Raw genomic sequence first — 27543 nt, 5'->3', positions numbered from 1 at the left:
TAGCCCAGACACTTCCAGCTAAAGGTCCCTAGAGAACTTTGAACAGCCAGCATGTAATGTGAATGATCAATTGACTTCTTTTTCAGACACCACTTCCTTTAGATGAAAGTATCATCTCTTTTGTCTTTTTTTTGCAGGAGGGGGATAGACTTACAGGAGGCTGAAGCAAGAAGTTCAACTCGGCTTGCATTTGAATGAGAAACCATCCAGTTCACACTTTTTGAATCAGCATGCAAGTGGAAACACAGCCATCCTTCAAAATTCTCAGTTCTCCAAATTTTGTAGGTGCAGTTCCCCAAGCACACAATGTGTACACAGATCACAGAATCGTAAAATTGTTGGAAGGGACCCAAAGGGCCATCTAGTCCAACCCCCTGCAATGCAGGAATCGCAGCTAATGCATGTATGCATAAAATGCATGCCTGAGTGAATGTCCAAACATGCATTATATTGGAGAAAATTGCTTGTAGAAATGTTTATATGAATCAAAACTGCATACAAACATGTTATCTCTGGGATAAATTCTCACTAAAATGCTGGCAATTTTTTCCTGAGGATTTTTAAAACAACAAGAAATTGATGTAGAAATGTGAAGAATGGAATTAAAGATTGGAAAACACGAGAAACTGAAGTTGACAGATTCATCCATCCCTAAGCCTCCCCATCCTGCCCCAAAAACCCCCTCCTGTTCCTTCCCCATGGCAAATCCTGTTCTCCACAGGCAGAATCCTTAATACCTGTTGGCCCCTTAGTAGGAAATTATCCAGCAAGAACAAAGAGAACATTTAAGCATGCCAAAACTGAGAAAGAAAGAAAGAAAGAAAGAAAGAAAGAAAGAAAGAAAGAAAGAAAGAAAGAAAGAAAACTACTCAGGAATAGAAATACCAAATAATGACACAAAAAAGAGACCTATCCCAAAATAGATGGATTTCTCAGACTTCAGCTGCTATTTAAAAGGCGGCAGAGAATTGTGTGGGTGTTTGTGTTTACAAACAAAAGGATGCTGCTACTCTAAAAATACAGTCAGATTTATCCAAGCACAACTAACACTGCTAATAGAACAACTCACGCTAATGGGAAGAGTCAGCCCTGCTGAGGCAACACAACGGCGTTTATGTTGACATTAGTGGAGCGGTGCAGAAAAATGGCCCAGAGTACCTTGGCAGAGAGGCAGCAAAAGGGCTAATAAGAGGAGTAATAATTCCCTTGCTCTCTGAAAGCAGTGTACTACTGAATGCAGGTTTGTTTTGTTTAAAGAAAAAGCAGATGGTACAGTCCTCCCAGGAGAGTACTGATTGCAGATGGCTTTGTCAAGGGGAAAGGCAGGGTAGCAAGACCACCACCCTATCCATCAGCCCAACGAGGACCACCAGTGATTTGGGGCAGCACAGAGCCTGCAGGTGCCCAAGCCACCGTGTCACTCCCAGGAGAAATGCGTGGCTCAGGCGTGCTGCAGGCCCCGCATTGAGTGCCGCCTGGCATTTTGTCACTCCACTCAGTGGTGACACCCAGGGCAGCCCGCCCCCACTGCACCCCCCTTCCTCTGCCCCTGAGCAGGAGGAAAGACTTGTGGCAAATGCATCTCCTTTCTGTATTGTTCCTTAACTCTGAAGGGTTTTGATCTGTAATGGGCTCAAGGGACTAAGGCTGCATAGCACCATACATTTAAAGCACCTCTCTCTCTCTCACTCACTCACTCACTCACTCACTCTCACTCTTCGTTTCTCTCTTTGAGCTATAGTTTAACACACACACACACACACAGAGAGAGAGAGAGAGAGTGCTAAAATTCCCAGCACCTTTAAACTACAATTCCTAGAATTCTTTAGGGATGTCTTATGCTTAAAACGGGACGCAGGCGGCGCTGTGGGTTAAACCACAGAGCCTAGGGCTTGCTGATCAGAAGGTCGGCGGTTCAAATCCCTGCGACAGGGTGAGCTCCCGTTGCTCGGTCCCTGCTCCTGCCAACCTAGCAATTCAAAAGCATGTCAAAGTGCAAGTAGATACATAGGTACTGCTCTGGCGGGAAGATAAACGGCATTTCCGTGCGCTGCTCTGGTTCGCCAGAAGCGGCTTAGTCATACTGGCCACATGACCTGGAAGCTGTACGCCGGCTCCCTCAGCCAATAAAGTGAGATGAGTGCCGCAACCCCAGAGTTGGTCATGACTGGACCTAATGATCAGGGGTCCCTTTACCTTTACCTTATGCTTAAAACACATATGGTGTCTATACAGCCGCAGAAAAAGTTATTTCCAGATGCATGCCATTCCCAAAATTTTTCAGCCTTGCCTAAGGAAGGTTCTGTTGACCTTTGTTTCGGTTTCTCTGGATATTATTATATTTATTTTTGAGACAGAGAGACCAGATTTGCACACAGTATTATAAACATGGGCCCACAATGGAGCTACAACACTACAGATGCAACATTAGAGATTGATCTTTTGAGAGCTTTAAGGGTACTGGAATTATGCCCCATACTTATTGCATTTTCTGCAGGAAGCATATAAAGTATAGATGGAATAAATTTGCTATATAAGGAGATGGAGACCTCGGCCTAACAGGGCCTTTGAATCTGCAAACAAGGAGATTAAAGGTGTCTGTTCATGTGTTTGTTTGTTTGATTGTTTGTTTTTTGTTCCTCAGGGAAACAGCCATTGCAAATGTGTTTGCAATGTGAAACAACTGTGTCAGGGAACTGACATCAGAGCAGAGTGGAGAGGCGAGGCTCCCAGATTCTGCAGGAGAGGGAACTAGTAAGGGAAGAGAGAGAACGTCCTCTGGGGAAAGAAGTCCAGGTGACACCAGGAAGAAGGGAGAGGCAGAGAGCACTTCGGAGGTGAGGCTCCGAGACTCTTCCAGTGAAGTCAGTGAGGAGGGGGGAGGACCACCACTCGGCACGCCCACTCTGTGCAGAAGGCTTCCGCGCAGAGAGGCGAGGCGAAGGTTGTCCGTTAAGGAATTCTTATGCTGGAGGAAATTTAGGAGACACCCACTCACGGATTCTGCCAGCGACTGAGCAGCAGCGCAAAGGGCTGCTCAGTCAGGGAAAGACGCAACCACCCCTAAGCAGTTTGGAACAGCTGGAGGTTTACACACAAGCAACCCCAATTCCCTTGATAAACTGAAATGGTCCTGAACGCGATTCTCCACTTGTCTTTTGTGGCAAAGCAGATGAGGCAACAAACAAACCCAAGAGCACAATTTCTTTACCTTCTTGAAATCATGCTTGTTGCCAAGTTTCCCAGAGGGCGTCATGGTGGTCACTGTGAAATTATTTGGGTCTTCGCAGTCGCGGATTTTGGATTCCTTGATCAGAGAGTCCAGCTTCTTCTTTGCAATGTTCTCCACTCGCTTCCGATTGGTTGAGGCCTGCAGGTAAGAAAGGGGAGGCTGGGGGTTAAGACACACAGGAGAGCTGGACACTTGGATTCTAGCCCAAAGCCTACTAAAACGTTACAGAAACGTTAAATGAAAAGGAAACAGACTACGGCAAGCTCTACATTTGCTCAAAATAAACTACATGCCAAGACTGGATTGGTAGTCTCATGGGACATAGCCACACTACAAACAGATGCTGGTTTTACACAATCATTGCTTCCCCCAAGGAATCCTGGGAAATGTTGTTTGGTTGAAGGTGCTGAGCACCCTCTGTTTGAGATCCCCAGCCCTCCTTCCCAGGGAATGACTGGTAACTCAGTTTGAGTCTGCAGCATGGATATAGCCCCATGATTTCTACACTGGGCAGCAAAGTTATCATTCTATTCCTCTTTGCTAGAATGATAGAATTCTTCTTGATACCCAGGAGAGGTATTCTGAAGTGCCCTCAACAAGACAAATTCCTTTGGTGGAAAAGTGCCTCAAATGTGTTGTCTGTGATCAAACAGAGTGATGTTGTTGAAAGGAAAAGCGAAAAGCACATATTTTTAAGAATACTTTGCAAAACTGAAAAGGAACCAAAAAAAAAAAAAAAGGTGGAGGGAGGAAACTACTGTTAGCAACAAGAACAACTTTGACGAGACATGCTTTGTTACCAAGCCACTAGCGTTCTTCCCGGAACAGAAGGAAACCTTAACAGACTCATCGTCGTGCAGTTTTTCCAAGGCTTAAATCACTTGCAAGGGAGCCAAATACTAGCCATTAAAGGTAGCTGGACCCATAGAGAGAAAAATTGTGATTGAGATAGAGGTGGCCAAGGGTACTCAATGTGGAATCTATCATAAGTCAATGGTAGGTAGGTTATAATTCAGTGTAAAAGAGAAATATGCTGAACATATACACAGTGAAAGGCTTAGGGTTTCCCACCCCTTTAAAATGCAATCCCATGTATGCTTACCCAGAAGTAAGTCCTACTTCAATGGGGCTTCCTCACTAAAAAGCGTAGTTGCAGACTCTATTTTTTTAACCATTTTAATATACAGTTAGGTGCGAGGCAAATCAGAAATTCAGCACCAATTCCTGTCAATCATCTCAGAATCTTTGCATTCATTGACCAACATAGGGTATCCTTAGTCCTCCATTGGTATTATGGAACTGGTGATTCAGATCCAACTCAGAGCACCACGGCTATTCTTATTACAGTGGTACCTCAGGTTACAGACGCTTCAGGTTACAGACTCCGCTAACCCAGAAATAGTACCTCGGGTTAAGAACTTTGCTTCAGGATGAGAACAGAAATTGTGCGGCAGTGGCACAGCGGGAGGCCCCATTAGCTAAAGTGGTACCTCAGGTTAAGAACAGTTTCAGATTAAGAACAGACTTCCAGAACGAATTAAGTTCTTAACCCAAGGTACCACTGTATTTAGATAGCATCTCCAGAGCGATCAAAACACTCCACATGCACAATATTTGTTTTAGACAGGAAAGTGGCCCAAGTATGTCTCATCCAATATATTAACCACCACCTTAAGGATCCTTACGCAAAGACAACAGCTCTATCCATTTATGAGGAGGAGGTATTAGAAGGCTTGTGGGAACCCTTAAGGTTTGAAGTAGTACCAAAAATCTTTAGAAAAATAATGTAAGAGAACACACATGTACATAAGCACCCTTCCCCCACTATAAAACAAACCCAGTCCAGTGAGGAATGAGGTTGTTCAATTGTCAGATGATGTTGAGAAATGGGGCGGTGAAAATGGGGAAGGAGAATGGAATGGGATCTTTAAAATGACATGGCTGGCTCAATGAACAGCAGCACTCCACATCAGCATTTGAGTTTTCTCTTAATACATGTAAGTGGGATCTGAAGCAAACAGACTCCACTTAGATGTATTAAGAGCAAACTCAAATTATGAGATATGCTGGCTGTGTAGCCCAAACAGGGTTATTGAGAAACAAAAGAGATGCTCAGAATGCTTGAAGGACCCCCAAACTTTCCAAAAGTACAATAACTCTTTTTTTGGGGGTGGGGGTGGAACAGCCAATAAAAACTGTAAATGCTCTGTGGTCACAGAATGATGAATGTCTGCTGGGATGGAGAATGGGATACCAGGCAGGGGAACAGAATGGAGTGTCCTGGATATGGGCTGAGCCAGCTGGCTGCAATATCAAGCAGGAACACTCCACACAGCAACTTTCTTGCAGCAGGTCCCACATGTAATAAATAGAATCTTGTATTTTTGTCCACAAAAGAGAGACTGAGAGACAGAATCATATAGGGAATGCTTTGAGCTCTCAGAAAAAAAGTATCTTCTAAAAGCATAGTATTCTGGTCTATTTCTGGAGCTTCTTTGTAGATTATGCGTTAAAACTTTCCCCACAAAAACAGGGTTGGAAGCCACCCTGGGATCACTTTTCACTGCAGAATTTATTCAGAAATAGACCTACAATGTCATTCTCCTACTTTACTGATATCTGCCCGGCAGTGAGCCAGGCCCCCAAATTTCAGGCACGTCACTGCAGTTTTCACTCTGCAAATAATATTTTTTTAACAAAACCACACAGACAAAAATGCCAAGAAAACCAAGTGAATCTTCCAAATGGAGTATATGCTTAAAAGAAACAAGGAAGGAAAACAGGCAATGTTAACTTACTGGGGTAAAATAGAGAGTCTGATGTGGTGTTTTGAGCCCAAATCAACCCAGGCAAGGAATTCTAGTGCCCTTCTCCTGACACTACACACATGGCTTTGTTTTCGGACACTTTACAATCCTGAAACATGTGTGAATTGACTTTGGCTAGAAAAAATATACCATAAACTGTATTTATCAGTTTCATTTTACCCAGTGTTGATTTTCTACTACACTGGAAGTTGTGCAGGGTAGAAAACGACCTCATAAAACTGCCTGGTTTTCGGCTTCCTTGGAAGAGGGTTAAATGGCATATGATGCACAGTAGGAATATGTGTGCATCTTTCCTACCTGTTGGCTCTAACTTCCAAGCAACTTGCACCTTCAGAAGAAGACAGCCTATGCTTTCTTAATTAGCCACCGAATGGGGATTAATGGTATCAAAATACCAGCTGTCAGTTTCCGTGCTTTCAAAGTGCCGTTCAAGAGCAGGGCCTGTCAAACGCATCTGGAAACCCAGATGTTGCTTGCAGAAAGTTTTGGTTTGTGTTTTTTTTTCTCCTTTTAAAGCAGATGAAACAAATTGAAAGCTAATGAAGACAAAGATGCAACACAAAGTGAAGGTCCCTGCTCCGGCTTTTTAAAAAAATATAATTTAAACAAAATCAAAAGGAAACATTAATACAATACAGATGGGCCCCTTCAGAAGGAAAGAAGATTTCTCCTCTCTTAGTTTCGTCTTCCCAACTTTCCTCCAAGACTTTTTCTTTTCTTTTTCTGTGGGGGGTGGGAAGGGCAGAAAGGAAAATGAAATTTCATCTCCTCTCCTCGCTAAAGGCTGGTGCTTGAGTGAAGCCCAGGAAGATTCGCAGCAGGCAAATGGCAACAGATTCAATTGGGTTAAGTATTGATTTTCTATAGTGTTTGCGCAAGCTATTGAGAAAACAGACAAAATTACCGTACTTTCTACTTGCGTTGCTTCTAGGGCTTGAACCTCATGCTGGCATTTTTAGCCTAGTGAGCAACCTGGGAGGGGGTTCCTCACACATTTGCAGCCTTGCAAGCCAGACAAAGGGAGCTGTCCAGAAGGAGGAGGTCCTGATGCTAAGCAGTGGGAAAGCTCTCCAGAAGGCTCCTAGGTTAGGAGCCTTGGAGGCTCTTGAGTCACCAGTTTCCAGTCCATAACTGGAAGTTTAAGCCAAGGATGGAGAAGCTGTGCTCCTCCAGATGTTGCTAGACAGCAGCTCTTATGAGCCCAGCATGGCCAATAGTCAAGAATCATGGGGATTCTAGTCCAGCAACATTTAGATGGCCACAGGTCCCTTGCCCTGGTGCTGAAGTACTTGGCCTGGCTATGCCCACCCTTCCACATGCACCATAACAACATAGGAATACCCTGCTGGATCACAGGTTGCAGCCTCTACCCTCCATGAATTTGTCCAGTCCTCTTTTAAAGCCATCCAAAAGTTGGCGGCTATTGCTGCTTCCTGGTCTGTGCGACTCCCACCATTTAACTATGCACTGCATGAAGAAGGACTTCCTTTCATCCATCTTGAACCTTCCAGCGTTCATGGTCCTGATCATGTTTATGGCCAGGCTTCTTTCTTCCAGATTTGTATGACTTGGAACGCCTCCTGCAAGCACTTTGTACTGCCAAGAACAGTTATCAGTTCGCACAGGATGTGGGCCCGTTGCTCAGATGTGTGGCTCGTATCCACCAGCAGCCATTTGTCCAAGTTTGCGGCCCCAGTTTTATGGAACTTCCTTCCACTATAGGTCAGCCAGCAACCCCCTCCCTAGCAAACATCTGGCATCTATTGAAGATGTTTCTTTTGATCCCACCAGGCACTTTAAACTGAATTCTGATATTATAGTTTAAACTGATTTTTATTATCATTGTTATAAAGCCGCTTGTACACCACTTAGCAACCATTGTTATTAAGCAGTATATTAATGGTTGGAATAAATAATATTTAAACAAAGTGCACCTGTGTGAGACAGAACGATGGCCTGAGTTTTAACCGGTCTCTGATCAGGAACAGGTGCGTGTTTTGTTTGGATTTAGCACAATTTGAGTTTCATAGTTTTGCTGAGCATTTTAATGTTCCAATGTGATAGGACCACAACACCACCACCCAGTATCTCTCTCACCCACCCCACCCCTGTTTCAGCACAACTGTGGTTTGGTAACACAGCAATTTTCTACACTGCTTCAAAGCTAAGCAGGCTATAACTCTATGACTGACAATCTGCTTTTACCATACCTTCCACTTTGAAAGGGTGCAATGGGTCAGGAAAGAAAAGGAGACAAAAAGTCATCAGAGGGAATGTCAGACATCACAAAAGAACTGATAGCTGGATTGACAAGGTCTAAAAGAAGCCCCCACCTCCAGTACAGCGCAGGTCTATAAAGTTTGTCCTCCAAGGAAACACTCAGGAGAACCAAGAGGCAAAACTTTTCCTGGACTGTTATCACTGCACCTTTGAATAGCCACCCCACACAAAAAACAAAGAAATCTACCACATAGGGAAAAACAGCATGTCAAGGAGACAGTAGAACGGAACCCTTTCTAAAATATCTGTGGTGAAGTATTGTTTTTCTTCTGAAAAATGCAAACATTCAAACAGGCAGTCCTTAACCTGCAACCTTTAGCAGTCCAGGAAATGCCTTTCTTTGTTATTCTGCTGAATGGATAAAGGTAAAAACAAGAGGAATGTAGCAATAAGAAAGTGAGGATAAGAGATAGCAAATCTGGAAGGAAAAAAAACAAGAGTAAAAGTACTACCAAAACCCCATCATTTTCTCCAATGCCGCCTGCTTCAAAAAATGGTACTCGATGATTTTTTTAAAAAAACAAAACAAAACACCAAATACCTGCCTGTTTAGCTCAAGCTCCACAAAACAGGGAAATTGGAAGCTTAACAGGCCTGCCCAGTTACCAGCAATGGAAGCTGGGGAAACACCACCAATTCTGCTGGCTCACAACTTAACCTCCATGCTCCTCCCCACACTTTTCTCCTTGGTCTTTCAGGCCCAAATCTATATGGTAAGCATAGGCAAACTCCAAATGTTTTGGGACTACAACTCCCATCATCCCTGACCACTGGTCCTGTTAGCTAGGGATGGTGGGAGTTGTAGTCCCAAAACATCTGGAGGGCTAAGTTTGCCTATGCCTCCTATATGGGGAAGATGGGGAGCCTGGGACTGCCAAAGATTCCCCACAATTGTCCTGGTTCTGTACTGCTTTTTGAAGCATCAGAGGCTTACCGTATTGCTAGATCCTCCTGCTAAGATCATAACGCCTTAACACATACAGGCTCTTTTCTGCTCTAGAAAAACTCCCCCGCCTGCCGCAGTGTATTCCTGTCAAGCACATGCTATATGTTTTACCAGGCCCATGATCAAACCACAACACCACATTGCCTCTTTACTTTGGATAAGAGCATAGCAGTGGCACAGTGCAAAGTGGGCAGGTAGTATGGGCTAGTGGCTTGAGTGTTTGACTGGCTAAGCACGTGGCATGTGGTTCACAGGGACATACTGCCATAGTAAATCTCTTTCACCATGATCTACAGCCTTGGATCACCATGAGAACACCATTTTCCTCCTAGCAAATCTTCTGGAGGGGGAGGCGGTTTGTGTGTGTGTTTGTTTGTGTGTGTGTGTGTTTAAGTCTGGAGTGGTGTGTCTGTGAAGAGGGTTCTTGTGGGGTAAGATGTGTGGGGTGTTTCAGTAGGGCATGCCATTTATCCCTGTGGATAGCTCAGTTGGTAGAGCATGAGACTTTTGATCCCCGGGTCATGGGTTTGAGCAATAGTTTCCCTACATTGCAGGGGGTTGGACTAGATGGCCCTCATGGTCCCACCCAACTCTACAATTCTATGATTTTAGGGGATGAAGATCACCCCACCATAAAAGGTAGGGTGTTCTTCACAGCTAACAAAGCACCCCACCCCAATTCCTGCAGAAACACCTTTACTCAGCTTTAACACTGGTAAATGTTATTCACTAGATCAGTCCCAACTCCACTCTGCACCAACTTTTGCATTAAGGGCCCCCTTCTGCATTGTAATACTTACGTCTCCATTCATCAGTTTACAGTCATCTTCCATCTCATCGGCGCTGTCCTCATCAGACACTTCTCCTTCCTCTACATCTTCGCTAATGTTAGCTGGAAGTTTCTTCCCCTGGGAGGCAAAAGCATAATTAAGCTGCACAAACTAGAAATAAGAATCAATACAAAGCACTGTATTGATGGCATCTTAGCCAAGTGAGCATTTAAAAAAAAATAATCACAGAAAGATACATGCACAGATTCATTTCTTGCATTTTTATTCCATTTAAGGAGCTCAGGGTCCATTTAAGGAGCTCAGGGTAAAGGACGCGGGTGGCGCTGTGGGTTAAACCACAGAGCCTAGGACTTGCTGATCGAAAGGTCGCGGTTCGAATCCCGCGACGGGGTGAGCTCCCGTTGCTCAGTCCCAGCTCCTGCCCACCTAGCAGTTCGAAAGCACATCAAAGTGCAAGTAGATAAATAGGGACCGCTCTCCAGCAGGAAGGTAAACGGCGTTCCGTGTGCTGCGCTGGTGCTGGCTCACCAGCTGCGGCTTAGTCACGCTGGCCACGTGACCTGGAAGCTGTCTTCGGACAAGCGCCGGCTCCCGGCCTCTTGAGTGAGATGAACGCGCAACCCTAGAGTCAGTCACGACTGGACCTCCTTTTTTAAGGAGCTCAGGGTAGTACACTCAGATAAGTCCATCTCCCTTATTTCATCTTTACCACAACCCTGTCAAGTAAGCATGCCACTGTTTGGGCAGAACATAATTTATAGCTGCTCCATTTGGGCACCAAAAAAGCAACATCTTCTAATAATGTTTGTGTCATTTTGAAGAGCCAAAACTTCGACCAAGGCCCAGGTTGCTCTGATACCAATGCCTCGAAATGGAGGAGTCCAAAGCAGGCAGGGTAATATATATTTATTGACTGATAATCTTCACAGCCACCAAATCCTTTAAAAAAGGGCTGAACGACCTGAGGTGCTGGGTTATCCATTATGAGTGAAGAATCATCCCAGGTACTTATCAGAAGCTCTATCTAAATGAATCGCTTCAAAGATGGGAGAATTTCTTCAAGAGAGCTGCCATTGATCTCTCGCACTTGAAAATTCAATCGTCTATAAATGGCCACCGCCAGGAGCAGACTGGATGAAAATGCTTGGTGAAAGTTAACTGAACAATGTCAAGCTCTGTGTGGTATACACAGGGAGAATAGAGAGCATAGGTGCAGAATCTTGATGTCCTTGATGTCCCAACCAGCCCCAACCAGCATGCTAAGTGGGCTGAGCTGACACACATGTTTCAGTCCAGCAATATCTGGTGGGCCACATATCCCACAGTCCTGTCCCTACCAGCCAAAGTGGCTGTGTTCTGCCTCCACTGCCATAGGCAGCAAGCCTCTGAGTATATCCGTGCCTGGGAATCACAAGAGGGGAGAGTGCTGATGCACTCAGCTCCTATAGGCACCTGACTGGCCACTGTAGGGACAGATGCTGCACTAGATGGGCCATTGGCCTGATCCAGCAGCCTCTTCTTACGTCCTTATGATGGAAATCCATTCCCAGTAAGGTAAAGGTAAAGGACCCCTGGGTGGTTAAGTCCAGTCGAAGGTGACTATGGGGTTGTGGTGCTCATCTCACTTTCAGGCTGAGGGGGCCAGCATTTGTCCACAGATAGCTTTCCGTGTCATGCGGCCACCATGACTAAACCACTTCTGGTGAAATGGAACACCGTGACGGAAGCCAGAGTGCACAGAAATGCCATTTACCTTCCGCCGGAGTGATACCTATTTATCTACTTGCAGTGCTTTCGAACTGCTAGGTTGGCAGGAGCTGGGACAGAGCAATGGGAGCCAACCTTCCGATCAGCAAGCCCAAGAGGCTCAGTGGTTTAGACCACAGCGCCACCCATGTCCTCCCAGTAAGAGTATGCACTGACCACAAGATTCATTTTAGACCTCAATTTGGCACTATGGGAAACAGTCCGATTCTGTCTTGGGAGGCTGACCAATTTGATCCAGGTCCAAATCTCAGTTAAAAGAAACTAAGTTGTGTGCCTCCCCATTCACTATGGGGTGGTGGTGTTATTACAGGGGGTTATTATATTATTATTGTTGTTGTTATTACTACTGCTGCTTTAAAAAAAAAAAAAGCTCTAAGTTTTCTTATAACAGCTATAAGTTTGAAGCAAGCTTGTTTTCTCCTGCTCTGGAGTGTAGGATTCAAACCAATGACTTGGAGTTACAAGAAAGGAGATTCCGACTAAACATCAGGAAAAAACTTCGGATAGTAAGAGCTGTTCAACAGTGGAAAAGTCTTCCTTGCAAGGTTATGGACTTTCCTCCTTCCTTGGAGGCTTTTAAGCAGAGGGTGGGTGGCCATTGGTCATGGATACTTTAGCTGAGATTCCTGCATTGCAGAGGGTTGAGCTGGATGACCCTTGAGGTCCCTTTCCAACACTATAATTCTATTATTCCTTTTGGCACAGTCAGATAACATCTTAAGTCATAATAGCCTCTCACAGTGGATAAAGGTAAAGGGAGCCCTGACCGTTAGGTCCAGTCGCAGACAACTCTGGGGTTGCAGCGCTCATCTTGCTTTATTGGCTGAGGGAGCCGACGTACAGCTTCCGGGTCATGTGGCCAGCATGACTAAGCTGCTTCTGGAGAACCAGAGCAGCGCACAGAAACACAGTTTACCTTCCCATCGGAGTGGTACCTATTTATCTACTTGCACTTTGAAGTGTTTTTGAACTGCTAGGTTGGCAGGAGCAGGGACCAAGCAACAGGAGCTAACCCCATTGCAGGATTCGAACCACCAACCTTCTAATTGGCAAGCCCTAGGCTCTGTGCTTTAACCCACAGCGCCACCTGTGGATAAAGCCCAACAAATGGCAGACAAACAGATCCATCAGGTTTGGGGCCAAGACTTTTTTTTAAAAGACTCCAGGGCTGTAACCAGCAATGCTGACCCTCTGTTGCTGGCCGAATTTTTTTATATGGGGGTGGGGAGGTTCAATGGGAGAAACTTCTATAATGTCTGTCCAGCAGCTGATTTTGCAGTTGAGTGCCTGTTAAAGAAGGTTTTGCCTGAAAATTAACCTGTGCTGTGAAATATTCAGGTTTGTCAAGTACTTTGATTTGAATGCTCCATATATATTTTTTACTTTGGAAAAAAATGGATAACCATGACTAACAGGGCATAGTTAAGGCTATATAAAAAAGAGAAATTCTCCTCTGTTAGCATGACAGTGTCACTATGTTCTCAGAATGTCAGAGGGCTTATTAGCCTCTTATGCATGTATCTTGGGGCAACAATATGAATTCCATGTGCGTACCCACACTCTCCAAACCAGGGCTCTGCTAAGGTACAGTTCCCAAGATTTTATTTTGCAGGGAGGAGTCACAACAGCTAGAACCTGCATAAGAACTTGTGTTGGCAGCAGAGTAGATGTGAAAAAGACCTACGTCTGTACTTTGAGTCTTTGTTTCATACCTTAAAGGCCACAGCCTTCTATTTCAGGGCTAGCTTCTTCCAGGTAACATCACAGCTCATATCCGTCTCAAACAGCCCTCCCACAGTGATGCAAAGCATATAGTGTTTGATAGTTTAGAGATCTTTTGTTTTGCTTCTGCTCTGCATCTAAAAATGTCTTTGGCATTTGTGATGGGTTATTTGTTTTACAAATTTATAAACGGCTTCAAAGCCAACGTGGTGTACAAGGAGATGAAATAGAAATATTACAACCTCCCCCAAAAGAATGAGGAAAAAAAATCCTACATACTATAAACAATTCCTAGGAATGCACAATTAATATTTCACAAATGACTGGGTCACAAAATGGGGTGGTGGGGATCAGTGATTGCCTAAACATCAGGATGCTGGGCACCAAATTTCAGCTTGTAATTGATTCCAGAGGGCTGGAGCTACGAGACTTAAAAGCCCACTTTCAAGTACAGGCTAAGTGCACCTCTGGGGCATGTGGTATGCTCAGGAAAACAATTGCTAGACACACAGATATGGGGTGAGGTGATCCCATAGGTAACCTCGACTTAAGTTGCTTAGGGCTTTAAATGCTAAAAGCAAAACCCTTGAACTGCACCCAACAGCATAGTGTTAGCTACAGCAGCTCTCTCAATGGAGGTGCTATGGGACATCCTTGTCAGCAACCTGGCTGCAGCCCTAACTAAAATTTTAAACAACCTCTTTCTTATTAGGATGTCATATAAAGGTAAAGGAACCCCTGACCATTAGATCCAGTCGTGGCTGACTCTGGGGTTGCGGCACTCATCTCGCTTTACTGGCCGAGGGAGCCAGCATACAGCTTCCGGGTCATGTGGCCAGCATGACTAAGCTGCTTCTGGCGAACCAGAGCAGTGCACAGAAACACAGTTTACCTTCCCGCCGGAAGTATTTATCTACTTGCATTTTGTGGTGCTTTCAAACTGCTAGGTTGGCAGGAGCAGGGACCGAGCAACGGGAGCTCACCCTGTTGTGGGGATTTGAACCGCCAACCTTCTGATCAGCAAGTCCTAGGCTCTGTGGTTTAACCCACAGCACCACCCATGTCCCCAAGGATGTCATACACCCCCCCCAAAAAAAGCCCCAGTACCTTTGGTTAACACTGAATGCCATCTTCATTTGCAAGCTCTTGCCCAGATACTATAATTTAATTTAGCTTGTAAACTTACTATAGTAAGCCTGAAGAGATGATGAGACTTATCATTATATCTATGAGCTTTGGTGCAGAGTGGGTGGGGAATCAGCTGAGATTTATGGGAAGGCCAAATTGGTGCTACTGTTGAGAAGATTCCAGCTGAGTCCTAGTTACAGTAGACTAGTGTTCCCCAAACCAGGAATGTTTTGGACTACAATTCCCATCACCCCAACTATTGGTGATGCTGGCTGGCTCTGGTGGGAGTTGTAGTCCAAGAAATCTGGGGGGCACCAGGTTGGGGACAGCAGCCAGAGACACCCTTCTGCCCAAAATAGTAAGGAGCTGCAGGAGTGCCTAGACTACCTCAAGCTTCACAAATCAAATTCACCTCTGCAATGAGGCTGCATTTTAATGTTGTATTTTAATCTTGTTTTTAAGTTGTATTTTAATCAATTGTTTTTATACCTGGTGTTAGCTGCCCTGAGCCCAGTCTTGGCTGGGGAGGGCAGGGTATAAATTATTATTGTTATTATTTATTTATTATTATTATTATTATTAATGGACAAAGTGAACATAGCTGCAAAACCAAATTGACCCCCATTCTCAGGCACTGGGAACATTTGAGCCAACATTTAGCCTGGCCAATAGGCAAAGCTTTTTCCATTTGATATATTAACACACTGCCTCCTAAACCCCACCACCACCACCACCCCCCAAAAATCCAGAGGGTACTTCACTTGCTGCCCTCAAATATCTATCAAAATGTCAGGCAGCTTGCAAAGAGAGTTAAACAATAACACCAACAACCTTTGCCACCACTCCAGGGGATATTCCATTCAACAACTTCACCAGCTAGCCATAACAAAAGGATGGAGGCAATGAGGATTGCTTGGCCGGCACGTAGGAGAGTAACGAGAGGGGAAGCGACAACGGCAGCACTTCGACTGGCTCTCCTGAGGCTAACTTCACAAGCTTCATGCTACATGCCATTAGAGTTTGATTGATGTTAGGAGGATTCCGGAGAGACACTGGCAGTTCAGGCACAGTCAACCATGGTTATTCATTTAGACATGCACAAACCTTTGCTGGGTCTACACTGGCTGCAGCCACAGCAAAGAGGAGCGGCCGAGGCACACACTGTGAATCTTAAAATTTGGAGTAGTCTCGGGCTGGAAGATGGCCTGATACTGAGGCTTCCATTCACACACAGACATTGGAAGAAATCTAAGCAAAAGTGTGTCTCTGTGTATATACATATAGTAATAGTCACATAGCCAGTGTTGCTTAAGAATTCTAAGAAACCAAAAAAATCAGTGCAGTTTTGAAAGGTTCAACCCACCACCTTGATTCAAAACGGCTTGTAATTGTATTCAAACCTGCTCCTCGGTCCCAGGAACCATAATGCAAAATGTGGTTATTTTATCTTAATATAGTGTATAGCTGACAGACAAACCAATAGCTTCCCAAAATATATAGTAGACATCTTACCTTGACCAATATTTTCCCTTTCAGACTTTCTGGAGAAGGCAGCTTTGTGGGATCTTCACTGCTCACGGAAGACAGGTCCAGTTTGTCCCCCAGGATTTCAATAAGATACTGGGCCATCTTCTTCTGCTGCCCCACGCTGCAGTGGTTCTCGATTGACAAAATGACAGGGTACCTTTGGAGGAGGAGAGCAAACCCACACAAGGAGAAAATGGTTCAGCTGCACATCCGAGGATTTTCCCCCCCGTAATCACTTGCTGTTCTGCAGATGCACAGCCACATTTCTGGTTCCAGCCCCAAAATGCCAAACACAAGGGAGTTCTTGGTTTGCACCCATGAAGATACCAACAATGGTGGTCACTAAGTCCAGGGAAAGCTAATGTGATACACTCTAGATGTTGTTGGGTTACAGCTCCCATCCATCCCACAATAGCCAGTGGTCAGGGATGATGAGAGTTGGAAGTCAAACAGAGAGAGCACCATGTTGACTATCCCTGGCTTAGTAGGTCAGAAATTCATGTTTTCTTTTATACAAAAGCCACTTCCAAGCTTCTGTTCAATGACAAGGTTTCAAATGCCTATTGGTTGTCCACTGTGGGAACAGGATGCTGGAGCAGATGGTGCCATTGGTAAGATTTAACAGGATTTTTTTTGTGTTGTTTGGTCATTTCCTGCTTTTAATGGAGGAGACATGGATGTAGAGTAAAATCCATTATGATTGAGAGAAGGCAGTGTGCCTGGGCACAGAACAAAGACACGCATACTGCCTCTACCCAAAACTGGGTCCCAACCAGTAGAGGCTGGTACGTTAGGGAGAATGGGGCATTGCTCCACCAACCTGTCTGCCTCCATACTTAGAAGCAGTCCAGGGGGTGGCACTGCCTGTCGACTTCCTCCTCCACAGTCTCGGTGTTGCTTCTTATGGAACTCAGCACGGAGGAAGAATTGACTGTGGCGCCACCTACTGATGGGCTCCTTGCATTCCAACCTACCAGTCCGAATGGCCAAGCTGGATAAAGGGCCAATGGAAGCCTCCTCTGTGCAGTGCACCCTAGCAGTCATCTCCATCTCCCTGAGTACCCATCTTACCTCCTATGAGTTAAAAGAGTCGGCACTACTGGATAATGGATCACATAAACAAAGCAAGCCACAAGTTCCTTTTACTTCCAGTGCCCATCATTATCTCCAAACCTGAGCCAGTTTATTGTATGCAGCTTGTTGGCAGGCTCTGAGACCACCCTGAATATCCCTTAATTATCACATTTATGATAGCGGCAAGCCTTGTGGCTTGTCCTCCTCCGCTCTCCTGTTTTGCTTAAATGTAAAAAAAAAAAAGTCAAAAAATGCTCTTGCAAATAAAGGACTCTCAGAGTATTCAGAGGCGATAAAAACCTGAGATAGCATCTCATAAATAAGACTGTGGCTGGGGAAAGAGCTGAAAATACTGCCCAATTTATTCCCTGCACAAGCATCCAGGCTGCTTATGATCAGCCACCAGGCTACTTAAACAGGAAAGGAACAGAAGGACCTGCTTGAATTTAGCACACTCTGTGGCTGTTTTCTTCTCACCACTATCTTCATAAATGTGCATTTGGGTCGTTTTGCTCACTTGAGCTGAATGCATTGTTATTTGCACTACTGCCCTGAGAATTGTCTATTAGGGCTGCAGGCAGTGGTAAGGGCCAAGTGAAAATGTCCTCTTCCCTACCCCTTGCTATTTCACTGTCCCATTCACATACCCTCCCCGCAACATTTCTCCGATGGAAATAGGGACGTCCCATTCCGTAATGATAATTTTACTATTTATGCCTCACACATCTTATTGGGTGGCCCCAGCCACTCTGGGCAGCTTCCAACATATATAAAAACACCATTAAACATTAAACATTAAAAAAAAAAAACTTCCCTATACAGCAGTACCTCGGGTTAAGTACTTAATTCATTCCGGAGGTCTGTACTTAACCTGAAACTGTTCTTAACCTGAAGCACCACTTTAGCTAATGGGGCCTCCTGCTGCTGCTGCGCCGTCGGAGCACAATTTCTGTTCTCATCCTGAAGCAAAGTTCTTAACCTGAAGCACTATTTCTGAGTTAGCGGAGTCTGTAACCTGAAGCGTATGTAACCTGAAGCGTATGTAATCCGAGGTACCACTGTACAGGATTGCCTTGAGATGGCTCAAGGGTCAGATAACTCCATACCCTCCAACATTTCTCCAGTGAAAATAGGGACATTCTAAGGAAAAGCAGGACATTCCGGGATCAAATCAGAAACTTGGACGGCTTCTCTAAATCAGGAACGTCCCTGGAAAATAGAGACACTTCGAGGGTTTGCATTCAAAGGTGACAAAATGGGATTCTAGCCGCATGGCCAGTAGGAAGGGCAGCTCTATCCCTGGTGCTGGCAAAGTTTATCACATCAGCTAGCAGATGCCATTTTGTTTTCCCAGACTGCCCACAGACATAGGGTTGTGTCCAACCAAGTCTCAATGGGCCAGATAATTAGCCTAGTTCATTAAATTCAATGTTCATTAGTCATGTTCATTAACTTTGATTAGAACTAGTGCTGGATACAACTCATTGTGAGGACAAAATGGCCGCTCCCAGTGCAGGCAGCTCCCCAGAGTGCCCTGGAAAAACACTGACCTCAGCATTCGGGGGGGGGGGGGCAGATAGCAGTGGTTAGCCTCTGACTACCACTGTTGCTAAACAGGCAGCAGCAACCAAAAAGAGGGGCGGGCAAAAAATTATCTCCACCGCCAGCATTCTGAACTTTTAAGATAATTTCTTTCACCTCCTGCAGATTTCAGCCAGAAGTAAAAAACCTTCAGACTTTGAGCTTGACCCTAGTGGGTACTGTGTATGTGCTAAACATTTTCGCATTTCCAAGCCAAGGAATACCCTGAACTTCACATTAGGTATAAATTATGCAAAGTGAGAGAAATTTCGGAAGTGCTTTTCTTTTGCATAATTGAGTCTGGTTTCACCAGTTATGGAGAGAAGCCCTGCTCCCTGAACTCAGCAAATTGTACTTGGGTTCTTAGATTCCACCAGTTTATGCTACCACACAATGTGCCAAGGGCATTTTCAGAAAAGAAAATTGACAGATTTGCCTGTCCCTAGCCCACAGATCATAGTTTGAGAACTTCCAAGAAAGAATGGGTTGTATACAACTAAGTTCTACTCGGAATAGATTCACGGACATTAACGGACCTGGGTTAGTCATCTCCATTAATTCCAAAGGGTCTGCTCTGAGTAGGACTAAGCAATGGCTACAACCCAGGGTTGGGGGACAGGGGGTTGACTGTTCAACCTGAGAATTCTGCTGGTGTTTATATTTAGAAATATAAGCCACAAACACACAGAGAGAAAGCCACAGTCTCCCTCCGGGGAAGATTCATTAACCGGGTCTAACAGCACTGGCACCACACTGTAAAGGACAGACTTTACAAGCCAATCAATCAATCTCCTGGCTCTCTTTGGGGTTTCAGTATCTATTTTTGGATTCTCTGAGCTTAGGCACAGAAAGCGCTCCATATGGCTTGGAGCTCATCATACGGCTTTGAGAGGAAAAGTGGATTCAAGGTGAGACGATGGAATGATGGAAAGGCAATTCCACACCAGTTGCCCAGCGCAGGCCATTACTGTTATCTCCACTAAATCGGCCATGCCCGACTAAGCCTGCTACACCCACACTGCGTGCTATGCACAAGGTAACAAAAATAAATAGAGGTGGGGGTTTTTAGCCAAAAGGCATGGGGCTCAGTACCTGCCGCAGCTCAGTTTACCCTCTTCGCTGAATCTCAGGCCACAATCACATCATGATGCATGTAAAGCACTAAGAAGATGCCACTTTAAACAGTCATGGCTTCCCCCCCAAAAAAAAAAATTTAAAGAATTCTGGGAGCTGTTGTTTGTTAAAGGTGCTGAGTGATGTCCGGAGACCTCCAATTTCCTTCATGGAGCTACAATTCTCAGAATGGTTTAACTGTCAACACCTCTTCACAGGGAACGTGGCCTGAGGCTGTGCCCATTAGTAGCTTGGAACACAGCTAGGTCATTCATTTTTCTCAATTTGGATTGAAGCTGGTTTGGGGGTGGGGGAATGCAGCAAAATGCAGCATTTCATAAGAAAACAATAGGATAGATATGGGTTGCAGCTAACGCCATATATGCATCACTTTCAAAACCAGAGATGGGTGAGCGCTGGGTGCAGAATTAACAGGAGTGTGTACACAGGGTAAGTGAGACAGATGCCTGTTCGGACATCCACCGAGAAGATACAGTGGGAGGAACCGAGCTGTGTATGCTATCTTTGCAATTTTCCACTGATATCTGGCAGCGTCAGGGCGCCCTCAGCAAGAAATTGTGCATTTAGTGTGGCGGCAACGGTACCAGAGTTATTGAACTCTCTCCCTAGTGAAATCAAGTTGGTATAATCCACAGAGCTTCAGGCATCAACTAAAGACTTGTCATTTCACCAAGCCTTCTTCAGAAAATGATTTATAGTTTTTATAGCCTTCGTGGCAGATCAACCGTTTTTAACGTTTCTGTTTGTTTAATGTATTCTGCTTGAATTTTCTTGCTTCCAGACTGTTGCTATGGTTGAGTTGGGATACCAATCGCATGCAAGCATATTCAGGGGCCCACTATTATTAGACAATTGGGACAGCGCAACAAAGCCACTTCCCCCAAAAGATCAGACTTTTTGCATGGGGGAATGTGATGGGAAATGCTCTGGAAAGTGTGAGAAAGCACTTGTGTTGATGCAACATCACATAACCTCCCCACAAACAAATCAGGGCAAATGCTCACTAAATAGCCAATGTTATCTAGTCTCCCTGCAAATAAATCAAAATGGATGCTCAACAAACAGCTGTCTGCAACTACGTACCTCTTTTTATGCTCTTTTGGTTTAAACTGAAATTCTGTGCAATGCATAGGTATGTTTTATATATGTTTGTGCTATGGAAATTAGTAATAGTGCTAATAATTTTGGATTACCCTACACTCCTCTTCCTTGCTCCTTCCAGCTACAGCCTCATCCTTATCACTGAACGCAACCACGACTTACTTCTGAGTCATATGCATTCAGGATTGCACTGACAGTATGCCTTCACTATGAAATTTAGACTTGTTTTGTAACAGTTCTGACTGCCACAGCTCCCTGTCTCCCAAAGAATTCGCACAGCACATTGTTAAAAACAGTATATACTTTAGATAGTTTGAAACAGCAAATTCATGGGGGATAAGGCTCTCAGTTGCAACTAGTCACAACACAGAATCTCCAGGTTCGGATGCAGTCCACCTCTGAATACCAGTTGATTTGGAGCGGGACAGCAGGAAGGTTCAAAAGTTCTGAACAGTCTGCTTACAGGCTCCTTATTGGGTTAACCACTGTGGGGAACAGGACGCTTAACTAGATAGGGAGTAGCATCTGGCCCAGCAGGGCAGCTGGGGCACTGCCCCATCAACCTTAGTGTCCTCACCCAGCCCCAGAGCGTGGCACTGCTTGTCTGCTTCCTCCTCCTCAGTCTCAGTGTTTTAAAACTCAGCAAGGAGGAAGATGGTGGCAAATCTAGAATGGCTGTCATTGGAAGTGGCTCCACCTACTGTTGGCCTCCTGCCTTACATCCTAGGAGTCTCAACAGACACTGTGGATAGGGTTACAGACAGATTTTCTTGTGTTCCTAATTCTCAAGGCTTTTTTTTCCAGCTGGATCTCACCAGAGCTCAGTTCCAGCACCTGTCAGGTGGGAACCATTGCCATTCTAAAAGAACAAGGGAGGCATTCATGGTGAGTTCTGGCTCCACTTTTTCTAGAAAAATAGCCCTTTAATTCTGTGCATTGTAGTCCGGTGAGGGTACTACAAATATTGCTAAGATATCCTGAGCCCTTCTGGCTTGCACAGTGAGAGGAGATGGAACTGCTGTCACAGCTTTAAGTTTGCAGAATCAAAGCACAGAAAGAGGAAAGTCACATAAAAGAGCTTCTCCACACACTCTTGGAAGCCACTGCAAAAGCACTGGCTGCAGGAACTTACCTTGACACAGAGACCCATTATTCTCAGACAAACAGGACAAGTTAAAATAAAAATAAAAAATCTGGAAGGCATCCCTGCCCCACTTTCTCTCTCTGATTATCTGAGTGACTCTAGATTCAGAAGCAGCAAATCTCATCCCATCTGAGCAGGATGCATTTCCGCCATCTGGATAATGGCACTTTTGGACTTTCTGTCTCCTGCCTGACAAAATACCCTGTAGTTTGGAGGCCAAGCAGCTGGGTTGTCAGCTACCTGCTAATAAGCAGTCGTGTTGCCTGTCTCTGGTCCATAATGTCAAACAAGACAATGCTCCACCAATATCCCCCTGACCTGCCTTCTTACTTACAAACAGAGGGAGCTGAACTAAAACTCCCATCAACCCTGACCATTAGATTTGCTGGCTAAGACTGATGGGAATTGTACTCCAGCAGAATCTGGGGTGCTACATGTCCCCCATCCCCACGATCACATTAGGCCAAGCTTTCCTGAGACTTTGGAAAAAGAGCAAGGGGAACACTGATAGGCTGGTCTTGAAATTGGCTCCCCCTGTGCTTCTTGGGGTCCTTCCGAGAGTTAGCTAAGAAAGCTTGGGAAGACCAAACCTAGGACTCAGCTACATAGCTGCAAATAAAACGGTTCAAATGTGTTGTAAAGTGCAATATACAAATGTGACACTAGATGGAGACAGTGAGCTATGCAAAATCCAATGTATTTTTCAAAACGTTTTAAAATAAAGCATCTTCACAGCGTGTGTGTTTTTAAATATGTATGTAGATTCCACACTAGAAGGCCCCTTCCCTTTTTGCATGCAAATTTAAGCTTGGGAAGAGGAAGCCTGGGGAGATGCCAATAACCCGTACGACATCCTCTTTTGTATGCCAATTTGCCCTTCAGGGGAGGGCTGGCTGATGACAACAAAGGCCTTTTAGGCCTCACCGTTATGGCTCAGATCCATTGCTGCTGGTATCCATGCGAACAGTAATTTCTGGTGTCTCCCAACTTGATTTATTTAACTCAGAAGCTTAGGTAACTACAATTGTCATGCACCCCATGGGCTTTAAGGATAATGGCTATGCATACAGGCTGTAAAGATAATGCCTACAGGAATCTAGTGCTGCCCAACTAACCCTCTTCCACCACTGGTTCCTTAATTCGCAGGGATAAGTCTACTAGAGGATGTGGGGGGGGTGAGCAAAGAAAGTTAGATTAGGGGGAGGAGAGAGAGACAATATGGGGCCAGACTTTAATATGAAGACCTGGGGTGGTTGGGTAGACAGTGGGCTTGGCTCTTAATAAAACTTAGAAACTCCAAACCAAATTTCCATACACCTGCATCTCCCAACACGGTAATCTGTCCTCTCCCAGAACTCCCCCTCATCACAACAAGATACAAATAAAAAATAGATGAATCATTCCAGTGTACAATGATGATGGTTGACCTTCCCCTTGGTACACCCAATTCTTAAAATATAGCACCCACACGGATACCTACTCGCTCTTGACGAAGGCATATTTGTTTATGGTCTCAATCACATCTTTAAAAAGAATCTTGGAGGTGAGGGTGTAGCCATGGTGGACGATAGGCTCACCGTCTGGCCCATCCCAGCAGTCAACTGCAAAGGGGAAGAACAAAAACAGAAGGTTTAGATTTAAGGAGGGGGGTTGTAATAAATCCATTAGCACGGTGAATGTTGTAATATCTGAATGTTGTAATATCTCTTAGACCAGCTATGATGGTAAGCTCCTAACTCAGGCATAGGCAAACTCTGGCCCTCCAGATGTTTGGGACTACAATTCCCATCATCCCTGCCCATTGGTCCTGTTGGCTAGGGATGATGGGAATTGTAGTCCCAAATATCTGGAGGGCCAGAGTTTGCCTATGCCTGTCCTAACTGGTCACCTTTGTTCTTCTGAGGCTGTGATTTTCCATTTTTTAATATTTTGTACTTTCTTTCATGGTTGCTTGGCCGTATTAAATATTTGACAGATTTCTCTCTGAAACTCTGGAGAGCTGCTGCCATCAGTGAAGGTAATACTGAGCTATACAGGCCAATAGCATATTTAAAACAAAGCAAAAGACCTGCTATGGTGGACGAACATCTCCTCTTGTAAGGATGATGATGGGTAGAAAAAGAATCTATTGAACACATAAATGATTCCACAGTTGAGTTGTTGTTGTTGTTTTAACAAAAGGAGATGGGCAATGGTGTGTGTGCTTTTGGTCCTTACCTTCAACGCAACGACATCCAGACTGCAGAACCCAAGAGTACATGTCAACTCTGGACTGAGACATCAGCTGGTCCCCCATGAGGTAGGTGTTATGAGAGGAAGTGATGAAGTAGTGACTCAAAGGGCATGTCATGTCCTGGTTGACTTGGTAGTGCTCTGGGTTGAAGATATCCCCAGCAGGGCTGCGCATGTAGTTGGTGAACCCTATGGAAGGAAGGTCACATGGGCTGGATTAATGATGCAATTAACCTGCCAGTGGGGGATAATTGTTAGAGGGTTGGCTAAGGCCTAGGCAGGCCTGGGTCTAAATCCCCACTCACTATGCCTGTAGTGTTCCATGCAGGAAAATAAATCAGCATTCCTAACCCTTTCTCTGGTTTGCCCACAGTCATGCTGAAGAAATGTATTTTAATAATCAGTTGCATTTTAGGGGCAGCAGCACTGCAAGTAAGTCCCATCGTCAATAACACCACCATGGGGTGGGGAGCTTGCTGATCAGAAGGTCGGTGGTTCGAATCCCCACGACGGGGTGAGCACATCGAAGTGCAAGTAGATAAATAGGTACCGCTCCAGCGGGAAGGTAAACGGCGTTTCCATGCGCTGCTCTGGTTCGCCAGAAGCGGCTTAGTCATGCTGGCCACATGACCCGGAAGCTGTACGCCGGCTCCCTTGGCCAACAAAGCGAGATGTGCACTGCAACCCCAGAGTCGGCCACGATTGGACCTAATGGTCAGGGTCCCTTTACCTTTACCTTTAAACTGACCTTTGTCAAAATAGATCCCAGGATGGTTTACAAACATCGATCAATAAAACACAATTAAAATTATAGACTAGATTATTCTTATTATTCTATGATTAGATGATATTGTTTTTTAAAAACAATAAAATTATTTTTTCTCTGAGCAACTCTGTCTGAAAATTAGCAGGCAATCTCAGAGATAATTTCTCTAGAAAACTGCTTGCTTTGGGGAGGGGATCGTAGACATTTAGGATCAACGCATTCCTTACAAGGTACTTTAAACTAATTTTGCACAAATGCACCCCAATCTGATTCTTATTTGGCGGGGGAATAGCCAAAATTAATTAAGGTGACATCCACAGGGCACCCATAAATTAATCTGAGCAGCAGGAGTGCTACCTTGGCCCCACAACCATGGGTTGAAATTTGTGGGTGCCCAGCTCCTTCATGGGAAATTTTGTGGGTGCTTGGGCACCCAGGGAGTTGGCACCTATGCTGAATAGATTAATTTGGAGATAATTTTTTTTTGGGGGGGGGGGTTCCCTGGAGGACCGCAGGTCAGGGATACCTGGTCTAGAGACCCATGAGGGCTGAAGTAGGTTGGTGTTTCTGGCTCCACCCCCCTCTGAGGAAGACTCTTGGGACTTTTAAAGGGCCCGTGCCATATTCCTCAAGTCCTGGCTGGCTGGGGCTGGAAGTCTCTTGCTCAATCTAGATGTGAAGGGATAGGAAAGTGGTGCCCCTTGAGCTGTCAATAGTTCCAAGGAGGCATCTTCAGTATTGCAAGTTGGGAGGGCTAGTGCCACAGGTCATGCAGGTGAATGCATTGTTGGCCCACAAGTGGTTCCCTGTCCTTTATCTTCAGATACCTCCTCTGACAGCATGAGCCTGCTTCCTAGGGTGATAACACCCCCCAAAATCCATTGCACTAACCACTGCATTTTCATTTTCCTGTTTCACTGCAGTTTTAAGACCCTGCAAGTTCCTTTCTTCAATCAGCAGGGAACTGGGGGTGGGGAATCAATCCTTTGTCCAAAGGGCACCTAGATTTTCCCACAGGAGTTTAGACCTGGGCTCTATCCCACACACTGAGGTTATTCTGCTAGGGCCAGGTGCGTCACAGGCAAAGTAACCAAAATGCTCTATATTAAGGGAAGATCAAGCATTCTGTTTAGAAAAATAATCTGTATGATCAAACACACCTTCTGCACATTCCCTGACATTTGAGCTAGCCAGGTCCATGGAGAATTAATTAAGCTGTGAAAGCCTGCCTCGAGAACTGAGCTGGGATAAGAAAGGCTACTTATGAGATGGAGGAAAGTAACTCAAGTCTGCTTTTAGCAACTGAAACTTTCCCTCGGCTCATTCAGCAACCTTTCAAACAAACAGTCCCACCTGAGGCGACAGATGCAGATTTCGATCGGGCAAATCCTCTCCAGACCAGTTACACACGTTGAAAGCTCCCCACCCCCCAATGTGGTTTCTCGGACCCATGGGAAAACCAGGCTTAAGATTTTAAAAACCTTCCATTGGGTCCTCCTAACGATTTGCTGTTGGCTTTTCTCTTTCAGCTGGGTGATCTGCACCTTCTGTGTCTCACCCGCTCTACCTGGTTTATATATTTTCTAATCTCCCCCAACAGCATTTTGCTGTTTTGACTTTGTGTCTGCTCTTGGGCTGTGTGACAGCTTTGTCAATTTTTGTTGCTATAGACTTCCTAGCAACCAAGCTTGAAGAGCAAAGCTATTCAACTTGGATGTCTGAAGTTTGTGTGTGTGTGTGTGTGTGTGTGTGTGTGTGTGTGTGCGTGCCTGTCTTCAGGCATGTCACCAATACCAGTACATTGAGCTTATTTAGCAGCTGAGCTTTAGGTTTCATGGTTTCTGTTATCATTAAGGATATATGAGTCTCACTTAATCTCATCCTGAAATTCAAGATGTTTTGTTTTTTAACAGTCAAATCAAATGCTTAAAACAGACACCGAATACTAAAACACTAGGAAAATCAAATTTATTGGTGCTCCTCTCTTCTCCCGGACAGTCCTTTCCTTGGTTGAAAAAGGAAGGGGGCAACAAGCAGCAAACAGCTCCTCATGCAGATGAACGTTTCCATGTGTTTCCTTGACTCAAATGATTCCTTGACTCATACAGACTGTCTTTTCCTAGCCAGGGACCATACGGTTTATAGATCAAGATTCCTGGCAGGAATTGGTGCTGTGTGCATCATATGCAGGCAAGACAATGCCTTGCAGGATGCTTTCTGTCACCCATTCCTCAAGGCAAGGCTTTCCCTTCTCTTGCTCCACCCTTAGCTAGGGATGTTGGAGGTATCC

At 44.9% G+C, this 27543-nt stretch overlaps 1 protein-coding gene across 1 annotated transcript in view; it reads right to left on the bottom strand.

Annotated features, from left to right (window-relative positions):
• Positions 1-27543, bottom strand: part of PLCH2 (phospholipase C eta 2) — a 118985-nt gene that overhangs the window by 55913 nt on the left and 35529 nt on the right. Inside the window, exons 7-11 of the mRNA XM_083513372.1 lie at positions 24473-24676; positions 23736-23856; positions 16207-16378; positions 10087-10194; positions 3212-3370 (exon numbers count right to left, since the gene is read on the bottom strand). Of these exons, the coding sequence (XP_083369498.1) occupies positions 3212-3370; positions 10087-10194; positions 16207-16378; positions 23736-23856; positions 24473-24676 (764 nt within the window). The remainder of the gene's footprint in view (positions 1-3211; positions 3371-10086; positions 10195-16206; positions 16379-23735; positions 23857-24472; positions 24677-27543) is intronic.

This window comes from Podarcis liolepis (assembly GCF_965112155.1).
Source record: "Podarcis liolepis genome assembly, chromosome: 7".
In the NCBI taxonomy this organism is placed as follows: domain Eukaryota; kingdom Metazoa; phylum Chordata; class Lepidosauria; order Squamata; family Lacertidae; genus Podarcis; species Podarcis liolepis.
Note: the sequence above shows the minus strand (reverse complement) of the source record. Positions and strands in the feature narration are given on the sequence as shown.